This window comes from Protomyctophum parallelum (genome assembly GCF_964188405.1).
Source record: "Protomyctophum parallelum genome assembly, chromosome: 6".
Classification (NCBI taxonomy): Eukaryota; Metazoa; Chordata; class Actinopteri; order Myctophiformes; family Myctophidae; genus Protomyctophum; species Protomyctophum parallelum.
The window spans coordinates 30,136,397-30,156,097 of NC_139701.1; the positions used below are offsets into that span (position 1 = coordinate 30,136,397).

At 44.0% G+C, this 19,701-nt stretch overlaps 1 protein-coding gene across 4 annotated transcripts in view; it reads right to left on the bottom strand.

The window, feature by feature from the left end:
• Positions 1-5,417: 5,417 nt before the first annotated feature.
• dennd1b (DENN/MADD domain containing 1B) overlaps positions 5,418-19,701 on the bottom strand; it is a 147,847-nt gene continuing 133,563 nt past the window's right edge. For 3 of the 4 annotated variants that reach the window (XM_083766410.1, XM_083766409.1, XM_083766407.1), the window contains 3 exons: positions 9,841-9,914; positions 8,774-8,996; positions 5,418-7,415 (listed from right to left, as the gene is read on the bottom strand). In XM_083766410.1, the coding sequence (XP_083622536.1) occupies positions 6,495-7,415; positions 8,774-8,996; positions 9,841-9,914 (1,218 nt within the window). In that variant the 3' untranslated portion in view covers positions 5,418-6,494. The remainder of the gene's footprint in view (positions 7,416-8,773; positions 8,997-9,840; positions 9,915-19,701) is intronic. The other variant, XM_083766408.1, reaches the window with a different exon arrangement.

Here is a 19,701-nt window from a genome sequence, read left to right on the forward strand (position 1 = left end):
GGGGAGGCGGAGCCACCCGTCCAAAATTATGTGATGTCATGACATACTTTTTATTTGTTTCTATTTGGTCTTAAGGTCCACAGAATGAGAGGTCTGCTCTGCCGGAAATATCGGGAAAAAGAGTTATGGCCATTTTTGTATACCACTAACCACACCATAGACAACCAATATAACCAATCAGAAGTCATGATTCGGAATCCATTCCAAACATTAGTTTTGCATGAAACACAAGCTCCTTGGCCTAAATTTGGCCATATGCACTTATGCCTAAATGTGCTGACCTCATCACATTTGTGATGAGTGTTTTTCGTGCAAAACTAATGTTTGGAATGGATTCAGAACATTTTGCATTATCTTGGTTGTCTATATGGTGTGGCATACAAAAATGTCCATAACTTTTTTTTCGTGATGTTTCCGGCAGAGCAGACCTCTCATTCTGTGGACCTTAATGACCAAGTGAATAGCAAAAACACAAATAAAAAGTAAGTCATGACATCACAGGTTAATCCTTTTGGGCCCGTGGCTCCCCGGCTAAATGGTCTGTGGTGTCACTATAAAGCCTCGTCACACATTGAACATAGCAGACCTACAAGCACACACTATGCATCGGACTTCACCTTCACCAGACTGAGCCGTAGCGCTAATCTGAATAAGAATTCAGGATTATTATTCAGAATCAGAACATTTAAAAAAGAGAAGGCCAAACTTGAATTATCCTCTTTCAATCTGCCAAGCTTTTGTTTCATAATAATCCACTGCAGACATGTTATGAGCTACTTTCTGTCAAGAAAGTGTTGGAGTTTGGAAGCACTCGTCGAAGTCACTGAACGGCCCTGCGTACCACCTATTTCAAATTTGCACATATTAGGAAGTTCAACAAACCATTCGGCACAAACAAGGGACTAAATTAATTTCGCTCCTATGCCACCAAAATGTGGAATGTACCAACAGTCATTAAGACATGCGAATCCCTTTACTCCTTCAAAACCGCTCTCAAAGGGCACCTACGGATGGCTGCAATTGAGACACACACACCATGCATTTTGAATGAAGGCAGACAGCGATGTGTCTTTGGCCACTGACCGTATTGTTCCGTGTTGTTTTTTCTCTGTGAATAAGAATAAGTGTGTCCGTGGTGTTGAAGACGCAGAGGGCAAGACAGTGACGTATCACGGCGACAAAGCACAGGAGTGAACAGCACTTACACACACGTGTATGACTTGGCCACCTGGCGCACAAAGTTGTGCGCTCAAATGTAATAATAGATTAGGTGAGAACTGCAAACAGGTGATTGTATTCAATTAGGTGAGTAAGTATCATTATGTGACAACCATGCAAAGTGACTGTGAGCTACCGTATGACATCATGGCTCATTGTAGAATTGATAGAGAAAATACATTAAAAATATATCATTGTTGTCGGGTGGAAACCTTGTAGGTCAGGCACAAAAGACGGCCTCCAGGTGGCGCTATAAATTTTTTTGGGGCAGAGGTTATCATCGTTGGCATCTGGTTAACGGTGCCGGAGATTAGCTGGTAACAGACGGACGGACAGACGCATGCACGCACACACACGGACGGAGTGCAAAACATACTGCCTACCATGCCCATACTGCCTACCATGCCCCCCATGTAAAGCGTCTTTAAGTACTTTAAGTAGTAGTAGAAAAGCGCTATATAAGTTTGAGATATTATTATGTCTTCGGCCTGGTGGAGACAATGAAACACTGAGATACTAGATTTCTGCCCAACAATGATGATATCCGGGGTAGCTGCACTAGTTGAGCTTGTTGCTTTGGTTCAATTGACTGTGGGGTGGCATGGTCTGATTGCTGTGCAAACCTCCCCACCTCAAATAATGTTTTGTGTACATATTGTAACTTGATTTTGAATTTGATACTGTGACTTTTATTCCCCCTTTTAACACCCATTGACACGCTGTGTAAGTAGAAAACATGCTGGCTTATTTGTGTTAATTTATTGAATGTATTGGACAATTATTGTAGGAACAATGTAGAGCTCAGAATGGATGTTCTGTTTGTATAGGCTTAGTTCTTTGTCTAACTCTAATACTGTATGTCAATATAAAGTATACCCATTTGATCAAACGATCTATTGTTCTAGCATGCTGTAATGTGTTGTGTTCCAGTGAACTGCCTCCCACACCAATTATTTCTGCAAGTGTTGTGTGTCAGATGTGTGCATATGTCAACAGAGAACACGTACATTGCATAAACATGTATAATTTATTTTCAGTTCACAGTGCATACAGTTTTGTACCATGCACGGTACCAATTTACTCCTCAAGATCACATTAGATTGTTTAAGACAATTCCTTCTGCAATGAGAACATGCAAGTTACTGTATGCGTGTGTGTGTGTGTGCACACACACACACACACACACACACATCGACTCAGTCAGGGCTGAGTCAACGTGCAGTACCACACCAGGGGACTGAGATGACTTGTGCCACTTTTTCATGACACTGAAAACATGGCAGATAAATGTGTAAAATATTTTTAATAAACAATTCTTGAAGTGTGTAATCCAAGAATTGTATTATACTTATTTTATAGTTTATTTCGCTGCCTAAATGTCATTAAGAATGTCTCAAGTTAAACCAGCTTTTGTCTATTATTAAAAGAAAAACTATTTAATGTTAGAATAGGTCTATTATCATCAGGAAATTGGAGAGAAAAAACACTGCAGGGATATTGTGCTGCAAGCCGATTTTCGGTGCATGTCAGTGATTGTATTCTTACAATGAGCATTAGGTGGCCAGCTGTACTGTATATATAGTATAGAACTTTTGATTGCTCATTATTTCAGTCTGTAAATAAGCCGTCAGTCATGAGACATTCAATAAAAAAAATACTAGTTTTATGATACACCCCATTTACACTGAATTTAACAGAAAACGTTGTCCATTTCAAGAGGCAAATTCCTTGACCATCCTCATTCAAGGCACAAGCCTGCAACTTCTCAGTACACGGTCAAAGTACTCTCCTAGCCGGCAGGTTAGTAAACCAAGTGTGAATGCCCTGAAATCCGTTTCTTCACAGTTCAACGTTCATGTAAATGGAACCAAAGCTACTGAAGCTTTTACAGTAGGATCATCATCATCCTCTAAAACACAGACACTGTCTGAGTTATGTTAACAAACATCTGGCTTCAGACTTACAGTAGTCATGGGGTGTGTACGCAACTGCAATAAAGAAAAATATATATATTTTAACACTAAAATATGCTGCAAGGCATGTGAAGTTGAAGACTAATAGGCTAATTAATTGAATTGATCTGACAGATGTGCTAAATACTGAAACAATATTTCATATCAGCAGAACAGACAACGTTCTGGAAAATACATGTTTGGAATAAAACTAAAGTATAACACACGATACATACATGCGGAAATAACAGTAAGCACGTGCAGTTAGCCGATGCATTTCCATTAAGAATGATTACACAATTTGATTAGAATAAAAGGTGTCAAATGCTTAATTTGGATCACAAACGACTAGATACAACGTGCATGTATTGGCTTATCTGTTAACATCCTAAAAAAATCTTTGTCAAAAAAATAAAATCTAAAACATTCAAATATTGGGTGTCATTTATACAATATACAACACCAATCATATATTATCCATGTAAAATATACTCAAGCCAGCAAAAATACTAGTTGAAAATAACTATTTTCATCAATATGAAATCAACATTTAACCCTTTGAAGCCGTTTGAAGAGTTAGTTGAGAATGAGTGCTTGGGGGATTTAAAAACAATTATTAAATTTAAGAAACTTTAACTTTGACCAATTTTCCAAAAGAAAAGACACAATGCTACTGAAGAACCAGATACTCCACAATAAAACACTGAGTATGTAACACTGGCAGGTGGCAGAAAGTACCATAATCAATAACACCATCTGAAACCGTTCATCCATGCATTGATTCAAGGGGTCGAGGAGCATAAAGAACTGTAACAACTCAAGTACCCAATTTCATTTCAGGTCAGAATGCTTTCGCCAGACCAGGTTAGTGCATGATGCGTTTTAAAACATTGCTTCTGGAAATGTGAGGAGCACCTTGTTAGGTTTTATTTGGAATAGGACGCTCACCAACTCCTGTCTCTTTCTAACACTGTACCTTGTGGTTATACTGTGTGGTACTCATAAGGCACACTATACTACACTCACACAGTAAAATCCCCAGTGTTGGTTTATCTATTTATAATGTAACTCTGTACAAATGTAACCAAATGGACCCGCTCAGAGTTAAATGAACACTGAGGATTTCCCTGTGCAGCTGTCAACCCAGACAGACAAACTTCAACTCACACTAGGGAACACTCACTCAGTTCTTAATATCCATCTCAAATAAACCCACATAATCTGACGCAATTATGGTTAAATATATATTATGAAACATTTTGAATGTTTTACAAGTTTGCATAGTAAAATGCCTTTTTTTGTGTTCTGAATGAAATAAAGGCCTGTCAAGGGATTGTTCTCTTGAGTCGTTTTGGGGAGGAGGGGGGAATTCCTTTGCGTTTCAAGGCCTTTTAGGAACGGCCAAACACTTTATGGGCAAATCATTTATGCAGAGCAGCGCTCAAAGAGCCGCTGTTAAACCGCCATACCAACTGGCGTCTGGCATAAATCACAAGGAACAACTAACCATAAACATAATCCCGACAAAAGCGCTACAGAAACCGCCTTCTCGTTTTCTATTGGTTTTGTGGCGGTGCAGGCATCATGGGAACCCGCAATCTCTGGAAGCGTAGCATTCTCTCCATGGGAGAAATGTGATTTTTTTTTTTCATTTTAAATCACGTGGTTAACAATCTATAGAACCTCTCTCTGAGAAGGGTATTGCTTCGTTACAGTATAATCATCAAGCATTGCATTAAATTACAGTGTCTCTAAACTCGGAGGACAGAGCTTGCATTTCATTACATTTCCGCGCATGTGCGTCGTGTGTATGTGTTTGTGGACGAAAATGAGATAGAAGAGGTAGAGAGAGGGAGAGAGCTAGGAAGAGAAGGGACTCTGAGCAACTGATCCAAGTACACTGCAAAAGCCTGAACATAAATATAAAGCTCTGTGGCTTCAATTGTTACGCTCTCGGAGTTAAATTAACACTCATGATTTTGCATTGTGTGGAGCATACAGTACACCACTACATCACAAACTCCTATTCCTGGCCTTGTTTTCAGGATGAAGATGTACCAGAGGACGACAGGACCAACACCCCTGATGCCTAAGTTATACACCACTGTTTACCACAGGTCCCGTGCCAAAAATAGCCGATCTGTAACGTCACAATGTTCGTTTTTTGAGAGCTTGTAGCTCTTTTCGCAGGGGGACACCACTGTACGATCACGTATAAATCAGGCTCGAGTCTGCTTTACGTACACGAGAGAGAGAGGGAGAGAGAGATAAATACATGTCTAAATATAAGTATCTGATTATCTGGAATGCAACTAAAACGGCATCTCAAAGCGTAAAACACACACAAACGATTCTATTTATCCGGTTAGATAGAGGGCTGCGTAGTCTCTTTATCACATGAAAGCTTTTTTTGTTTGTTTTTTATCCATTTCTGATCTGAAGGCACCTGGCGCTCATTCTGATAACCAAGTACCTCCAAGTACAGAAACAAATCACACCTCATTTAAGGCATAGCGATAGGAATAAATGCAAAATGTCTGAACTGAGCTTGTGTCCAAACAATCTTAAAGTGTCTGTTTTCGTTTCTCTCACTCAAAACACAGTGATCTTAGTACCAGGTAGCAGTGATCAAAGTAGTACAGTACATCCTAAATGTACTAGTGCAAAATTCAGTTTTTACCGTGTGAAATGTTTGGAACACTGATGGGGGGTGTGCATGAGGTTGAAGTGATCCCTTATCCATCCTGGCAATGTACCGAGCTACAGAACATCTGCATTCTTTTCTGCAGAGGTCAGAATCATAACTGTCAGATCCATAATTGTCAGATCATCCATAACTGTCAGATCATCAATATTCAACCCTCAGAATATTGTATTCTGATCCGTTTTATGTCTTTATTATTAGTTCACTGAAGGTGTTTGTGAGTGGGGGGGGGGCTAGGGAGTACCAGCTAAATTATGTGGAATAAAAGTGTGCCGACTGTGACGTCATGTTTGGTCCAGAGTGGGTTGTTGTGTTCTGAAACCTGAATGTTTACTGATCCTTTATCTGTGCTTTGAGGCAGACCTATTAAACCCTATACTAAGTTGACCGGAGTTCTCCAGTGCTCTATATACTAAGCTCCTTCCTGTCTTTGTTCTAAGCTAAATATCTTTGACTTGTAGCCATAGCCAAGCTACAAGCTGACAATGTCATGTTGTGAGCTTGTAGATCTGCTATTTTCGCTGAATGTTCACCCCAGACAGAATAGGGATGCTAGGGTTCATGTGGCTAACTTGTGCTCCAAGAATTCAGAATGATACAAAAAGACTCAGTATGTCATTTTATAGGTGAGTGTCCTCAGATTTGTCAGTGGCCTTGCCCTGGGCCTGCGACTGAGGACTGTGGCTCTTGTTGGAGTAACACTGGCCTTGAGAGAGATCTAGGCTGCTATTGAAGGCTGTGCTCAGGTGACACATGGACTCAATCTCCTCCAGGAGGCCTTTTTCCTGGACGCCAGCTGCCACGGGCCCCCTGGCCTGACCTCGCCCCGGAGCCGTCTCCTCGGAGCCTCCCTCTCTCTCCCAAGGGATCGGTATAGCAGACATGCGCCCGCGGCCGCCGTGCCCCAGAAAGGCCTTTTCCTGGTATTGTCTGACAGTCTCCTTGGACAGCACCTTCCTCCTCAGGATGCTGGTGGAGGCCGTGAGGTTCGGGGCCTGGGAAGGCTCGGGGGCCGGCTGGGGATCCGAGATGGTCCGACATCGTCCCACCGGCGGAGGGGAGTAAGAGGAGGTACACGACGGCTGAGGAGGAGAACTGACCGTGGACAGAGTGGGAGACGGTGGTGGGCTGCCTGTGGGTCTGCTGACCGTGGACAGAGTAGGAGACGGTGGTGGGCTGTCTGTGGGTCTGCGGGACAGTGAGGGAGAATAGCTGAAGCAGTCTCCTTGTTGCGAAGCGTCAGGAGATACAGGGGGAGGGGGTGGCTCCATGGTGGGGCGACGCCACCGCCCCGACGGAGGCCTGGAGACCACCGTATGCTGGGTGGAGGCTGTGTGCTGGGTGTCAGCCGTGTGCGGGGTGGAGGCTGTGCGGTTGTGAGACACCTTCAGACATGGGTTATTGACTAGTCTGCGCGGGGAGGGGGGTAAATGTTTGCCGTGGACTGCGCTGTCATCCTGGCCCATATTCCAGCCTCCCTGCTCACCCCCCCCACAGGAGCCACTGCCATCCGCTGGAGTGCACTCTCTGGAAGCCTTGTTCTGGATCAGAGGAGATCAATGGAAATAAGATATAGGTATAAGAAGTATTGCACAACCTTGGCAGGATTAGGGGTGCAGAAATGTATGGCTTTATGTTCTTGTGCATGTGTACAGTATGTATGTATATATCGTGCATATCGTTACTATTAGGAAATGTCAAAATAACGTGTGTTTCAATGGATAAAAAATTTAAAACATTTAAATGTTTTAATTTATGGAATTCCTTTTAATTTCTTATTTCTTGTCGTTCTGCACACCTAGAACAAAAACATCTTACCGGTGCGTAGGCAAAAAAGTAAGCCTGTACGTCTGTCAGTCTGCAGTACAGCCTATTGTATCAATACGAGATGACATGCATCTGTTGAATTACAATGATGCAAACCAACGCAAGACTGTAAATTTACAATAAATACACAAGAACGTCACATGGTTCTAATGCAGCCTGACAGCGAGTTGCGTCTCTCTCCCGGTCTCTCTCCCTGTTTCCTGTCATTCTAAACTGTACTATCCAAAAATAATAATAACGAAGAGACTAAAGTCACTAGGCCCTGCTGTCAGGCACAGATTGTCAGACAGTGGATAAATCTATACGACTATATACCACAAACCATATATCAAATTCATCCACATGACTTGAGGACCATTTGTGACCCAAGGGTTGCTTCTTGAATAAAACGTTGCTGCTTCACCGTGCAGGTTTATTCTTTATTGTTGATTGATTTATTTATTTCTGAAAATGTTTTTTAAATAATTGTAAAACAAATTGTACACAAGATATTTACGTGCAACCCATAAAAATGGATCCCGCCCCGCCCACTGATGGGGAACCAGGGACCTACCAGACCAGTGTAATCCAGCTCCTCCATGAACCAGGGACCTACCGGACCAGTGTAATCCAGCTCCTCCATGAACCAGGGACCTACCGGACCAGTGTAATCCAGCTCCTCCATGAACCAGGGACCTACCGGACCAGTGTAATCCAGCTCCTCCATGAACCAGGGACCTACCGGACCAGTGTAATTCAGCTCCTCCATGAACCAGGGACCTACAGTACCAGACCAGTGTAATCCAGCTCCTCCATGAACCAGGGACCTACCGGACCAGTGTAATTCAGCTCCTCCATGAACCAGGGACCTACCGGACCAGTGTAATCCAGCTCCTCCATGAACCAGGGACCTACCGGACCAGTGTAATTCAGCTCCTCCATGAACCAGGGACCTACAGTACCAGACCAGTGTAATCCAGCTCCTCCATGAACCAGGGACCTACAGTACCAGACCAGTGTAATCCAGCTCCTCCATGAACCAGGGACCTACCGGACCAGTGTAATCCAGCTCCTCCATGAACCAGGGACCTACCGGACCAGTGTAATCCAGCTCCTCCATGGAGTGGAAGAAGTCCAGGCTCTTGGCTCCACTGAGTTTGCCTTGTTCCACCGCCGTGGTGTTGAGCGAGTCCAGGATCTCCTCCAGCAGGTTCATCTGGCCGGTGCGCGACGGCTCCGTGTCCAGGTCCAGCGAATAGGAGTCGTCGCTGTCCTCCGTGTAGGACGGCACCTCGCCGCTGTCCTCCGACGAGATCCTATGATTGGACGAGAAAAGGAAGTGTCATCATCTCCTGCTGTCCGAGGTGGTCAGCTAGTCTAATGTTAAAACCAACTACCAGAATAATCAGTTGGATAAATATGATTCGAAGTGGAACGTGTTCCTCAGTCATGTTGCAGGTCCTTGATGTGATCCATGGTCAGGCAATGCCCTTTTGATTGTTTACTGTATTAGTATACATATGATACGGTTGATGATGCTGCGTGTTTGGTCGTGTAAACTAATTTAAACTTTTAATTTGATTTATTTTTATTTGTTCATCTTGTCTATCCTTGTTTTATCTTACGTTATGTTCCTGTGATACAGACATAATGTCCATGCATACGTATTCTGATGTTGTTGTTGCTGCCTGTGTTTGTTTTTTCAGTTTTCAGTATTTGTAAAAATAAATCCAATTAAAGTACTGATCATAAAAACGAATGTTCTATAGTAATGGTTCCCAAATCTTTTAGCTTGAGACCCAAAACAGAAATTAGCTGGGAACCCCCTCAAGGACCCCTGGGGATCTCAGGACGCCACTTTGAGAAACAGTGATTTTAGAGAACATTTACGAGAACATGACTAACTGTTCAAAACACTCACAATAGCTGTGGCAGAGAATGACAGTTAACGCCGATTCCAACTATGACCACAGGGGGGCAGTATCATCATAAATAAACAGAAGATCAGATGTGTCTGGGGTCTTAAATACAATTGCAATGCAAAAATAGTACAATTAATATACTCGCACACATTTAATAAATATGTTGAAACTGTCATCAATTATATGCATATAACATGAAACCTACACAGATAATGGGGTGTTGTATAGAGAGCCTTACTTGCTTGCTGTGTCCAGATCATCATCGTCAAGGCCGAGGCCCAAACCCATGGGGGACTTGTTGAAGTTCTGCTGCTGACAACAACACACACAGTGAACCAGAGTACTCACACACAGAGAGAGGTGGGGATTAACCGTGTGCGCGCGCGCGTGCGTGTGTGTGTTTGTGTGTAATTCTCTATGACAGACACAAGTGGAGTCTCAGTATGATATTGTGGCTGTAGAAACTTTTCAGGGAACAGAAATTAACTAGACAAAGTGCCAATCGGCACAGGTCTCCACCAGGGCAGGTCAGGCTGTGGCCTCATGGTGGCGCTATAACAGGCTGTTGAGGAAGATTTGGGCCGGAGGTTCGTGTTGGAGGGATGCAGGTACAATGTTTTTCCATGTGTGCATACATAAGTTGTATACAGATCGATGCAGTTATAGCTAAAAACAGGAATTGGCCTGTTATAGCGCCACCGTGAGGCTGATTTTGAGGAAAAAATTGTGGCATGTCGTCCTCGGCCTAGTGAAAATGTGCGTGTATAATTTAAGGGAAATTGCACACTGTGTTTGTGATTTGTGGCCTTTTTTCGAAATGGACGAATCGTGTGAGCTTTGGAAGCCAATCTTAGCCAATCAGGATGGAAGATGGGAAATGGTGCCGCTCCGTGTTGATCACATGACTATGGAGATAGTGTATACCGATTTGCGTGAAATTTGGATAAAATCTGAAGGAGTAATAATAGAAAATGTGTTTTACATATGTCGGCCTCCTGGTGGCGCTATAAAGAGCAGATGTGAAAAATTCCAGGCAAAGGTTTTTCCTTGGCCTCTAGGGAGTTGGCATACAAAGTTATCCACAGATCCGTGCAGTTAGAGGTAAAAACACTTTTCGGCCAGTTATAGCGCCACCTTGAGTCTGAGTTGAAATTGTTCATGTGGCATTTCGTCCTCGGCCTAGTGGGAATGTGGGTGCAGAATTTCACGGAAATCACGCGATGTGTTCATGATTTGCAGCATTTTGTTTGAAACTGAGCACTCCTGTGAACTTTGGAAGCCAATCTTAACCAATCAGGATGGAGTGTGAGAAATCTGAAAGACCGGTTTCGTTGAATGGCTCTAGAGACTGTGTACCAATTTGCGTGATGTTTGGACAAAATCTGTAGGTGTACTGTGCAAAAACTTGTTTTGCACAAAGCGGCCTCCTGGTGGCGCTATAACAGGCCGTTCTGGAAAGTTTGGGGCAGAGGTTCATCGTTGTCATCCAGGGAGTGTGTGTGCAAAATTTGGCATCGACCGGGTTAACGGTGGCCGAGATTAGCTGCTCACTGACACACGGACGGACGGACGGACACACACACACACACACGGACGGACGGACGGACACACGGACGGACGGAGTGCAAAACATACTCTCCCCACATGCCTTCGGCCTGGTGGAGACAAAAATGTTCCAAACTGGTGAAAATAGCCGGTCTACAAGCTCACAGTGAGCTTGTAGATGTGATATTTTCACCACTTTTTGCTTGACACTATACAAGTGTGACATTTTAAGTGGAAAAGAAAAAAACGTAAATAGTTGAAAAACAGAGATACAAGGTTTCTGCCAAAACAGCAGTGAAGACATGGCTTTGCTGTGCATACCACAGTGCGACCGCATCCTGTGACGTACGGAGACCAGTTTGCATCACATGACTACCGGTAAGACCCTCAACAGAATTTAATCCAACTCACTGCAGACTGTGAATCACCATCACTACATATAGATACTGCAGCACGTACTATACTGTAGCAAGATTATTATGGCTGACTGACGTCACTATACGCTTGGCAAGCACTGTACTTTAGGACAACTTTGAGGTACTTTTACTTTACTTGAGTGTGTAACTAAGTCCATTTGTCAGCACTTTATACTTACTAATGTTGTAACAGAGTATTTCTACATTGTGATATAATTACTATTTATACTTGAGTAAAACAACTGAGTACTTGGCTGCCTATATGTTTTTGTACTGGCCATACATATGAGCTCATTTTATTTGTCAGTGCAGAGCGGCAGTGAGTGATCGGTGTGAAGTGTAGTTGTCTGACACCGTGGGTTTAATAAGCCACCTGTGTACCATGTTTACTAGGCAGGTTAAAGAAGAGAGAGAGAGAGAGAGGCTTTACAGAGCAGGGCAGGGCCCTCCCAATGGGAGCACAGATCTGCCCTGGGCCGCTTATTAACATGCCTTCCACTGCTAAACACACACACGTACGTGTGTGTGTGTGTGTGTGTGTGTGTGTGTGTGTGTGTGTGTGTGCGCGTGCATAAGCTACCTTTTTTCTATTTAAGCGACTCATCCCTTTACTTTGTATTTTGTCCACAATCTCTCGTTCATTCCATTTATCTTATTCCTGTTGGTGGCTCCACCATTGCTCCATCTGCCCTCAGTTTCTACTGCACTCTCTTGTACTTCTTTCTGTTGCCACCAGTGTCTCTTCACACACGTTAGCATTAAAATGTTACTTATTCTTACGAGGGAGGAATGTGTTTGTTTTTTTCTTCTCCCCCAGCGTCCTCCCCACCCGTCCCCCCCACCCCTGCTTAGCCCCGCCTTCATGTGCGTCTCTGTGTGTTTCCCTATAAACGCATGCTCGCCACATTATCAAAGCCTATCACTGTGGGAGGGGTCCTTTACAACCCCCAAAGGGCCATGAAGGAGATGAGGTGGGCTTAAGAAGAATACACTGTGTATGTTTGTTATGTTTGCACTGTGGTGGCGGCCGGGTGGGCGGGTTAGCGAGAGAGCGAGACGAGAATGAGAGAAAGAAGTTGAAGAACAGATGAAAAGTGGAACACGACATCGGGAACACACAAGAGAAGTGGCGAGGGAACAACAGGGAAGGAAGGAAGGGAGGGAGGGAGGGCAAGAAGGAAGGAAGGCTAGGAAACATTGAGAGGTGGGGAGAGAGACCTTAAAGTCCCAGAGGATGACGTGTGGGCTGGGGTGTGGCTGTGGGGGCGGGGCGGGCGGGTGGTGGGGACTTGAATAGCGCACCAAGCCGGTCCTGATTAGCTGACACAGTGCCAGCCAGACAGCCGGAATGTAACGTGTGGCTGGCCTGGCCTCATTTAAGGCCTCCGATCGGCCAGAGAAGAGAGTTGCGCACACGCACACACACACACACACACACACACACACACACACACACACACACACACACACACACACACAGAATTATATTTCAATTTTTAACACGAAACCTAAAGCCGAAAGCTTGTAGATCTGCTTGTATATCTTCCATTTTCAGTGCATGACGCATGAACTATAAATCAGGCATAACCTCAACTGTAACCCATAAACCGAACCTCTAAATGTTTAATCCTAACCTGAATCTGTTCCACTTCTAAAAAATCTGGTTTAAAAATAACAACCATTTTCTCTTGTGAGAACCAGGAAATGTCCATGCAAGTACATTACATGTACTTGTATGGACTATTTCTCAAATTCGACTATACCTATGGGGACATTTGGCACACGCAAGTATAGTAATACACACACACACACACACACACACACACACACACAAAACACAAAGAGTTAAAGTGCCATTTTCTCCATAAAAGCCAGCGGAGGAGAAATGTGTGCAGCGGCCACTTAAGCCCCTCAGCCATCGGGCTAAACATGAACACATGTGGTGGCAGCGCTGATTGGCCGGCCCGCTCCCCCTCCATGGTAGCTCGCAGCTATAATGAAAGAGATTTCAGAGGGGCTCGGGCCTGGGATCCCTAAACAGCATTTAATGGATTCCTGTGTCAGGGCTGTAAATCTGGGCCCAGGCCGGCGTGCCAGCCAGCGAGACTCGGGGTGGGGTGAGGGGGGCTGGGGGGGGGGGGGCGACTGGAGAATGGAGATGCACCTGCGAGACACTTTGGTCGGCTGGTGAAGAAGCGCTATCGTTTTGGGAGACATGCATCGCATACAAATGTACCGGTGTATGCCTCCATTCACACTCACACATAGCCGCATTATATCCATGTAGTTGGATGGATATACGTCACGGTGCTTGGATCCATTTAGCCAGTTCATTTGTGTCATGGTCTGCGTTTAGGGAAGCGGGGGGCCCCTCTCTGTGTCTAGGTGTTTATTAAAGCAAGGTGAACCCAAACACATGCAGACGCAGGTCATGGAGGCTGGGCCTCTGATCTCTATTACAGCCTCGGTGCACTCGGGCAAAGAGGAAGTTCCACGGGGAGCAATTAATGGATGGTACTTCACTTCATTGCTTCATCAATTTGTCTTTCCCTCTCTTAGCTGTGACCCTTTAAGAGGCTGTTAAGCTGCAATGCTTTCCAATAAATTAGTGTTTCATTCTCCATGTGCCACAGAGTTTTATGCTACTTTTGTGAAATAATTTACATAGTTCCTCAATTTCACCAGAGGCGTGAAAAAGAAAGTCCCTTTTCCATCAAATGGTATACAGTAAGTTTTTAAAAGCTAATTGTAGGCACAGTACATTTGAGAGCAAATTATTGCAAATAACTTACTAAAAAAGGGCTTCTCAAACGTAGGTTTAATATTTTCTAGTGTAAATACTCTATGTCCTATAGACTACCTCTCTGGTCCAGGCACATCATAAAACACAGCCAAAGCCTGACCCAGCAAACCAACACATAGTTATGCATATTCTATGTCACCCTTGCCGTAATGGGAAACTGAAAGGTGAAAATAAACTTTTAATTAAATTCCATCCAAATGTCTACTGTCAGTGACAGACATCACTGTTCCTCTCGCTGTTTTTCTTAGACACAGACAGACACACAGACACACAGACACACACACATTATGCAAAGAGCAGGGGTAAAGAGCCAAGTAAAAGATGCAGCAGTTTAACGGGAGCTAAAGAAATCATAAAAAGGGTCAGGCTATTAAGTTAAATGTGGCAACGTCTCATAGTGTGGCGAAAGTCACTTGTGTCACGCTGAGAACACAGTAAAATCAGCTTCAGATCTGTGCGGCTCTTGAATGGTAAGCTGCTGCTATAAAAGGAAGCATTCAGTCTTCATTACTACATTTTGTGGAAGTCATTCAAAACCATTACTTTTGCTTTTTTTTTTATCCGGGCACCTGACGAAAAGAAATAAATGACTAGCAATTTCCACCAGTCTAGTCTTTGCAAAAAGAAAGTCGCAACAGTAATGTAGCTGCAAAGTGTTTAGTACAGGTTACATGGCTTTACGTTTCTAGTTTGAGGTGAGGAAATGAGGGTCCGATTGGTAAATACAGTAATGCCCCAATTCAAAGATTATTCTTTTTCCTTTTTTACACTTAGCTTCCAAATGTAACAGCCAAATGAATGAAATCTATTTAAGGGACCTGGGGAAAGTCTTTATAAGTGATTCAATAAATCTATATTTCATTTCTGCAGTTATGAGAGGAAAATAGTCATCACCGTCCATTTCGGTAGAAGTATTTGGAGAAATAAACTCTCTCTCTCTCCCATTCCCTTCCTTCCTTGCATGACTGGTTGTGCGGAACGACGCTGCCTCTCTGCGACGGGGGCCAAACGCTGGAAGACTTTAATAGCCCACCTTACGTTATACATTTCATATGGTATTTCTGAGTGGGCACTGATCTCACAGCTTGGCAGGATACGCGAAGAGATGCCTGGAAAACGCAAACAAACCTCAGGGAGAGGCAGAGGCTCTGCAGAAGCACGGCCAACTCTGTGCATGCCTGTTTAAGATCAGCTCATAGAATGAAAGAAAGAAGAAGAAAAAGACATAAAAACATAAAGAGTGACAGAGACGGTGTTAGAGCCAGGAGCGACTGCTCGCCTCTCCAACTGGCTACTGCTGAAAGCACACGCCCTTCTCTTTTACAAAAGGGCCCATCTTAAAAGAGGGAAAAAGACATTATTCGCACTGTTAGAAAGCTATACTCGTCCAGTAAAATCACCCAGTGGATTGTGTACAGATGTGAATGGGTGCAGTGCCTCAAAGGAGCCAGGAGATGGCACTTTGGTTTCAGCCAAGAACCGAACAGGTCTCTGGAGGAGGAAAGGACCCAAAGGATGGTTTATGCTCCGTCCGTGTGATGGTGACGCACACCAAAAATAGCTGATCTACAAACTTGTCTGCGCTTGCAGATCTGCTACCTTCAACGAGCGACAGAGCATAAATTAAGCATTATCCAGAGGCAAAATCTGCAATTACATGGGAATTGAGAGGAATTATTTACTTTAACTTGATGAGGAATCAAAGCATGTTATTGCATGTATTGGATTGCCAAAAAATGGCATGCATACATTATAATGCTCTATATAACTATCTAGCTATATTATAATATACAGTACAGTAGTTTATCAATCTGTGACTAGGTTGAGATTGTTATTACTGTAGCTGTGCAGTTGTGCGTTAATGCCCATCCTTACATATTCCGATGATATTGCACACATAATGTGCTTATGCCTTATGAGCAACATCTCTAGTCAAGTGTTACTGAAAGGCAAAACATGGAATGCACATACACACAAGTACACGTGTGTATGTGCACACGCAACGCACCAAGACTGACAGTTCCTGAAATGATCACCATGCAGATGACATGCATTCTCCAATTATAACAGAGTCACCACACACTGCTACACTATCCATGTGTACTGTATATGTTATTAGCCAAGCACACGTAAACATTCTCTCTGTGATGACATGTGCATACGCTTGCACATACCCCCCGCGCACACGCACGCACGCACACGCACACGCACACACACACACACACACACACACACACACACAATATGTGAGTTAGCTCCATGTTTCTCATCCATCCTGGGCTGTGCTGCTGTTATTCCTGCCTAATGTATGCTCTGTGGCACGTACTGTACGACGGTGTCACACAGCGATAATAGCAGACGGTCTACTATATGGTCTGAATGGGTCTTAACGTGGTGAAGTGAGGGTGTCACAACCAGAGCATGGAGTGTCAACCTGCGACCACAAGCCTGCTGGCTGTCACATGCTCAACAATGGGTCACTCTGTTGGACTCATTCTTGGCCTCTCTGCTGGAAGCAGGAAGGTTGTTAGCGGCGTTAAGGATGGGGACGCGAAAACACAACCACATTGTACTGTACATACAATGTACCCCACTTTAACCACTTACAAAATGGGCATGCCTATTTTCACATGTCAACACAGAGGGAAATCCAGGGCCAATCCCAAGCAAGTAAAATTATTTTATTACTCTTAGACATACAGTGGTTTCTCTTTTTTGAGTTTTTTCTGTATCTGTAATGTGTTTCATAACTATGGTACTGCCATGACAACTTAATTCAATAAGGTATGTCTGTCCGTTTATCTCTTCGATCAAATTTGATAAGAGGCAAAAAAGATTGCAATATATATATATATATATATATATATATATATAAGCAGCTCTACAAGTTCACAACACATTGCATCGTGAGCTTGTAGTATGGCTATTTTTGCTATTAACAAAGTAAATAGGGCTTAAGTGATTAGGTTGGATCACACAGGGTTGCGATCACAGCCACACTCGCACTCGCACACACACACACACACACACACACACACACACACACACACACACACACACACACACACACACATCCTATTTATGTCTGAAAGTCACAAGAAGTCAGTGTTCTCTCAAGGTAGAGGCTGACTCCCACATTCTTAATCAACAAGCTCAGGAAACATGGTGAATCACCCACATCTCTGCGTACAGCTGGAACGAGTGTGCACGTGACATCAACACTTATTCACACAAGTGCACGTCTCGACTGATCAGATGCAGCTTAAAATATGAATTTCATGACCCTGGTTGTTGTTCTGTGATTAATTAAAGGCTCGAGTCTGGGATTATTCATTCGGATTCAAGGACAGACACATGGGCAAATAAAAAAAATGATTAATGATGAATAGAGGTAACAGCATGATTTTTTTCTTCCCTCGAGCAGAGGGATGGAAATGTCTGCAGTCAGAGCCGCCATATTCATATTTCTGGGGTTCCTGACGGCAGGAAGAAAGTGTCTATGAATTATCCAGATGAATGGGCCTCCCTGGGTCTTTAATATGCAGGGATGGTGGAAGGAGGCAGCCTAGGGGCCAGGGGGGGCATCTCCATCTGCCAGGCAGGCCTTCACTAGGGCTACCTGGGTAAGGATAATGGCACGGCCACTGTGACTGGGTTTGGGGGAATATACAGTATATATACACCCAGGACAAGAGAGACAGTGAAATCCTCAGTTAAAGCTGCTTTCCGGAACAAATCTTAATGAATATACTGTATGTTATTTGAACCATACCTTTCATTGATACACGTGGGCCCAGGTGTCAGGTAGAACAACTAGTACTGCCTGAAGCTAATGAGCCCAATGCCAAGCAGGGACTCTGTCTTGGAACTGCGGTATGAGTTTGGTCTCCTTTGCGTTAGATGTGTGTTCGAATCCTGGGTGGCGCATGATGAAACTACATGGATTGCAGCTTTTAGAGTACCAACGTAAGAGAATGGGTCCATTGATCCATTCTATTAATTTTGTACACCGTCAGACGGATTCATTAGAGGATTGTACCGTAGTAGGAGGGACAATAACTGTACGCGAGTCATGCTGAAAAGATATTTCTCAAGTCTGGATTTGAGAGAATAAGAAAGAAAAGAACGAGAGAGAGAGAGAGAGAGAGAGAGAGAGAGAAAGAGAGAGAGAGAGGGCGAGGGAGAGGAGAAACAATGGACCACAGGATTCTGAAACTGAAAACGGCTTCAATCAAGGAAGCATCGCCGGTTTCTAACCAGATCATCCGTCCGCAACCCTGATGACAGCTCTGACCTCAGAGAAGAGCGTCCAGCTTTTCAAACCGCTGTATCTTTTCTGTAGGCGATTCCATGCACGGGGCGGGGGTGGTGCTGCTGTGGGTGGATGTGGGGTGGGGAGCCAGCGGTCACTGAGGCTTTGTGAACCGTCTCAGTTTAATGCTTTCGAGCAGTGGTTCTTTTTCATGTCAGGGACCACCAAAATGTATATCGTTACTGTTGGGCAGAAACCTCTTATCTCCATATTTTTTGCAAACTGGTCATATTGAACGTGCAGATCTGCTATTTGTGACACTGTTGTAAGACTACTACTAAGTATAAGTCAGGCTTTAAGCACGGAGCTGAGAGTATAAGTCAGGCTATAAGCAGGGAGCTGAGAGTATAAGTCAGGCTATAAGCAGGGAGCTGTGAGTATAAGTCAGGCTATAAGCAGGGAGCTGAGAGTATAAGTCAGGCTATAAGCAGGGAGCTGAGAGTATAAGTCAGGCTATAAGCAGGGAGCTGAGAGTATAAGTCAGGCTATAAGCAGGAAGCTGAGAGTATAAGTCAGGCTATAAGCAGGAAGCTGAGAGTATAAGTCAGGCTATAAGCAGGGAGCTGAGAGTATAAGTCAGGCTATAAGCAGGGAGCTGAGAGTATAAGTCAGGCTATAAGCAGGGAGCTGAGAGTATAAGTCAGGCTTTAAGCAGGGAGCTGAGAGTATAAGTCAGGCTATAAGCAGGGAGCTGAGAGTATAAGTCAGGCTTTAAGCAGGGAGCTGAGAGTATAAGTCAGGCTATAAGCAGGGAGCTGAGAGTATAAGTCAGGCTATAAGCAGGGAGCTGAGAGTATAAGTCAGGCTTTAAGCAGGGAGCTGAGAGTATAAGTCAGGCTATAAGCAGGGAGCTGAGAGTATAAGTCAGGCTATAAGCAGGGAGCTGAGAGTATAAGTCAGGCTATAAGCAGGGAGCTGAGAGTATAAGTCAGGCTATAAGCAGGGAGCTGGAAGAACGACAGGACTAGAAAGACAAACTGAGCGCTGCACACAGCCGCCTTGAAATTGATGGACTATGTGAAA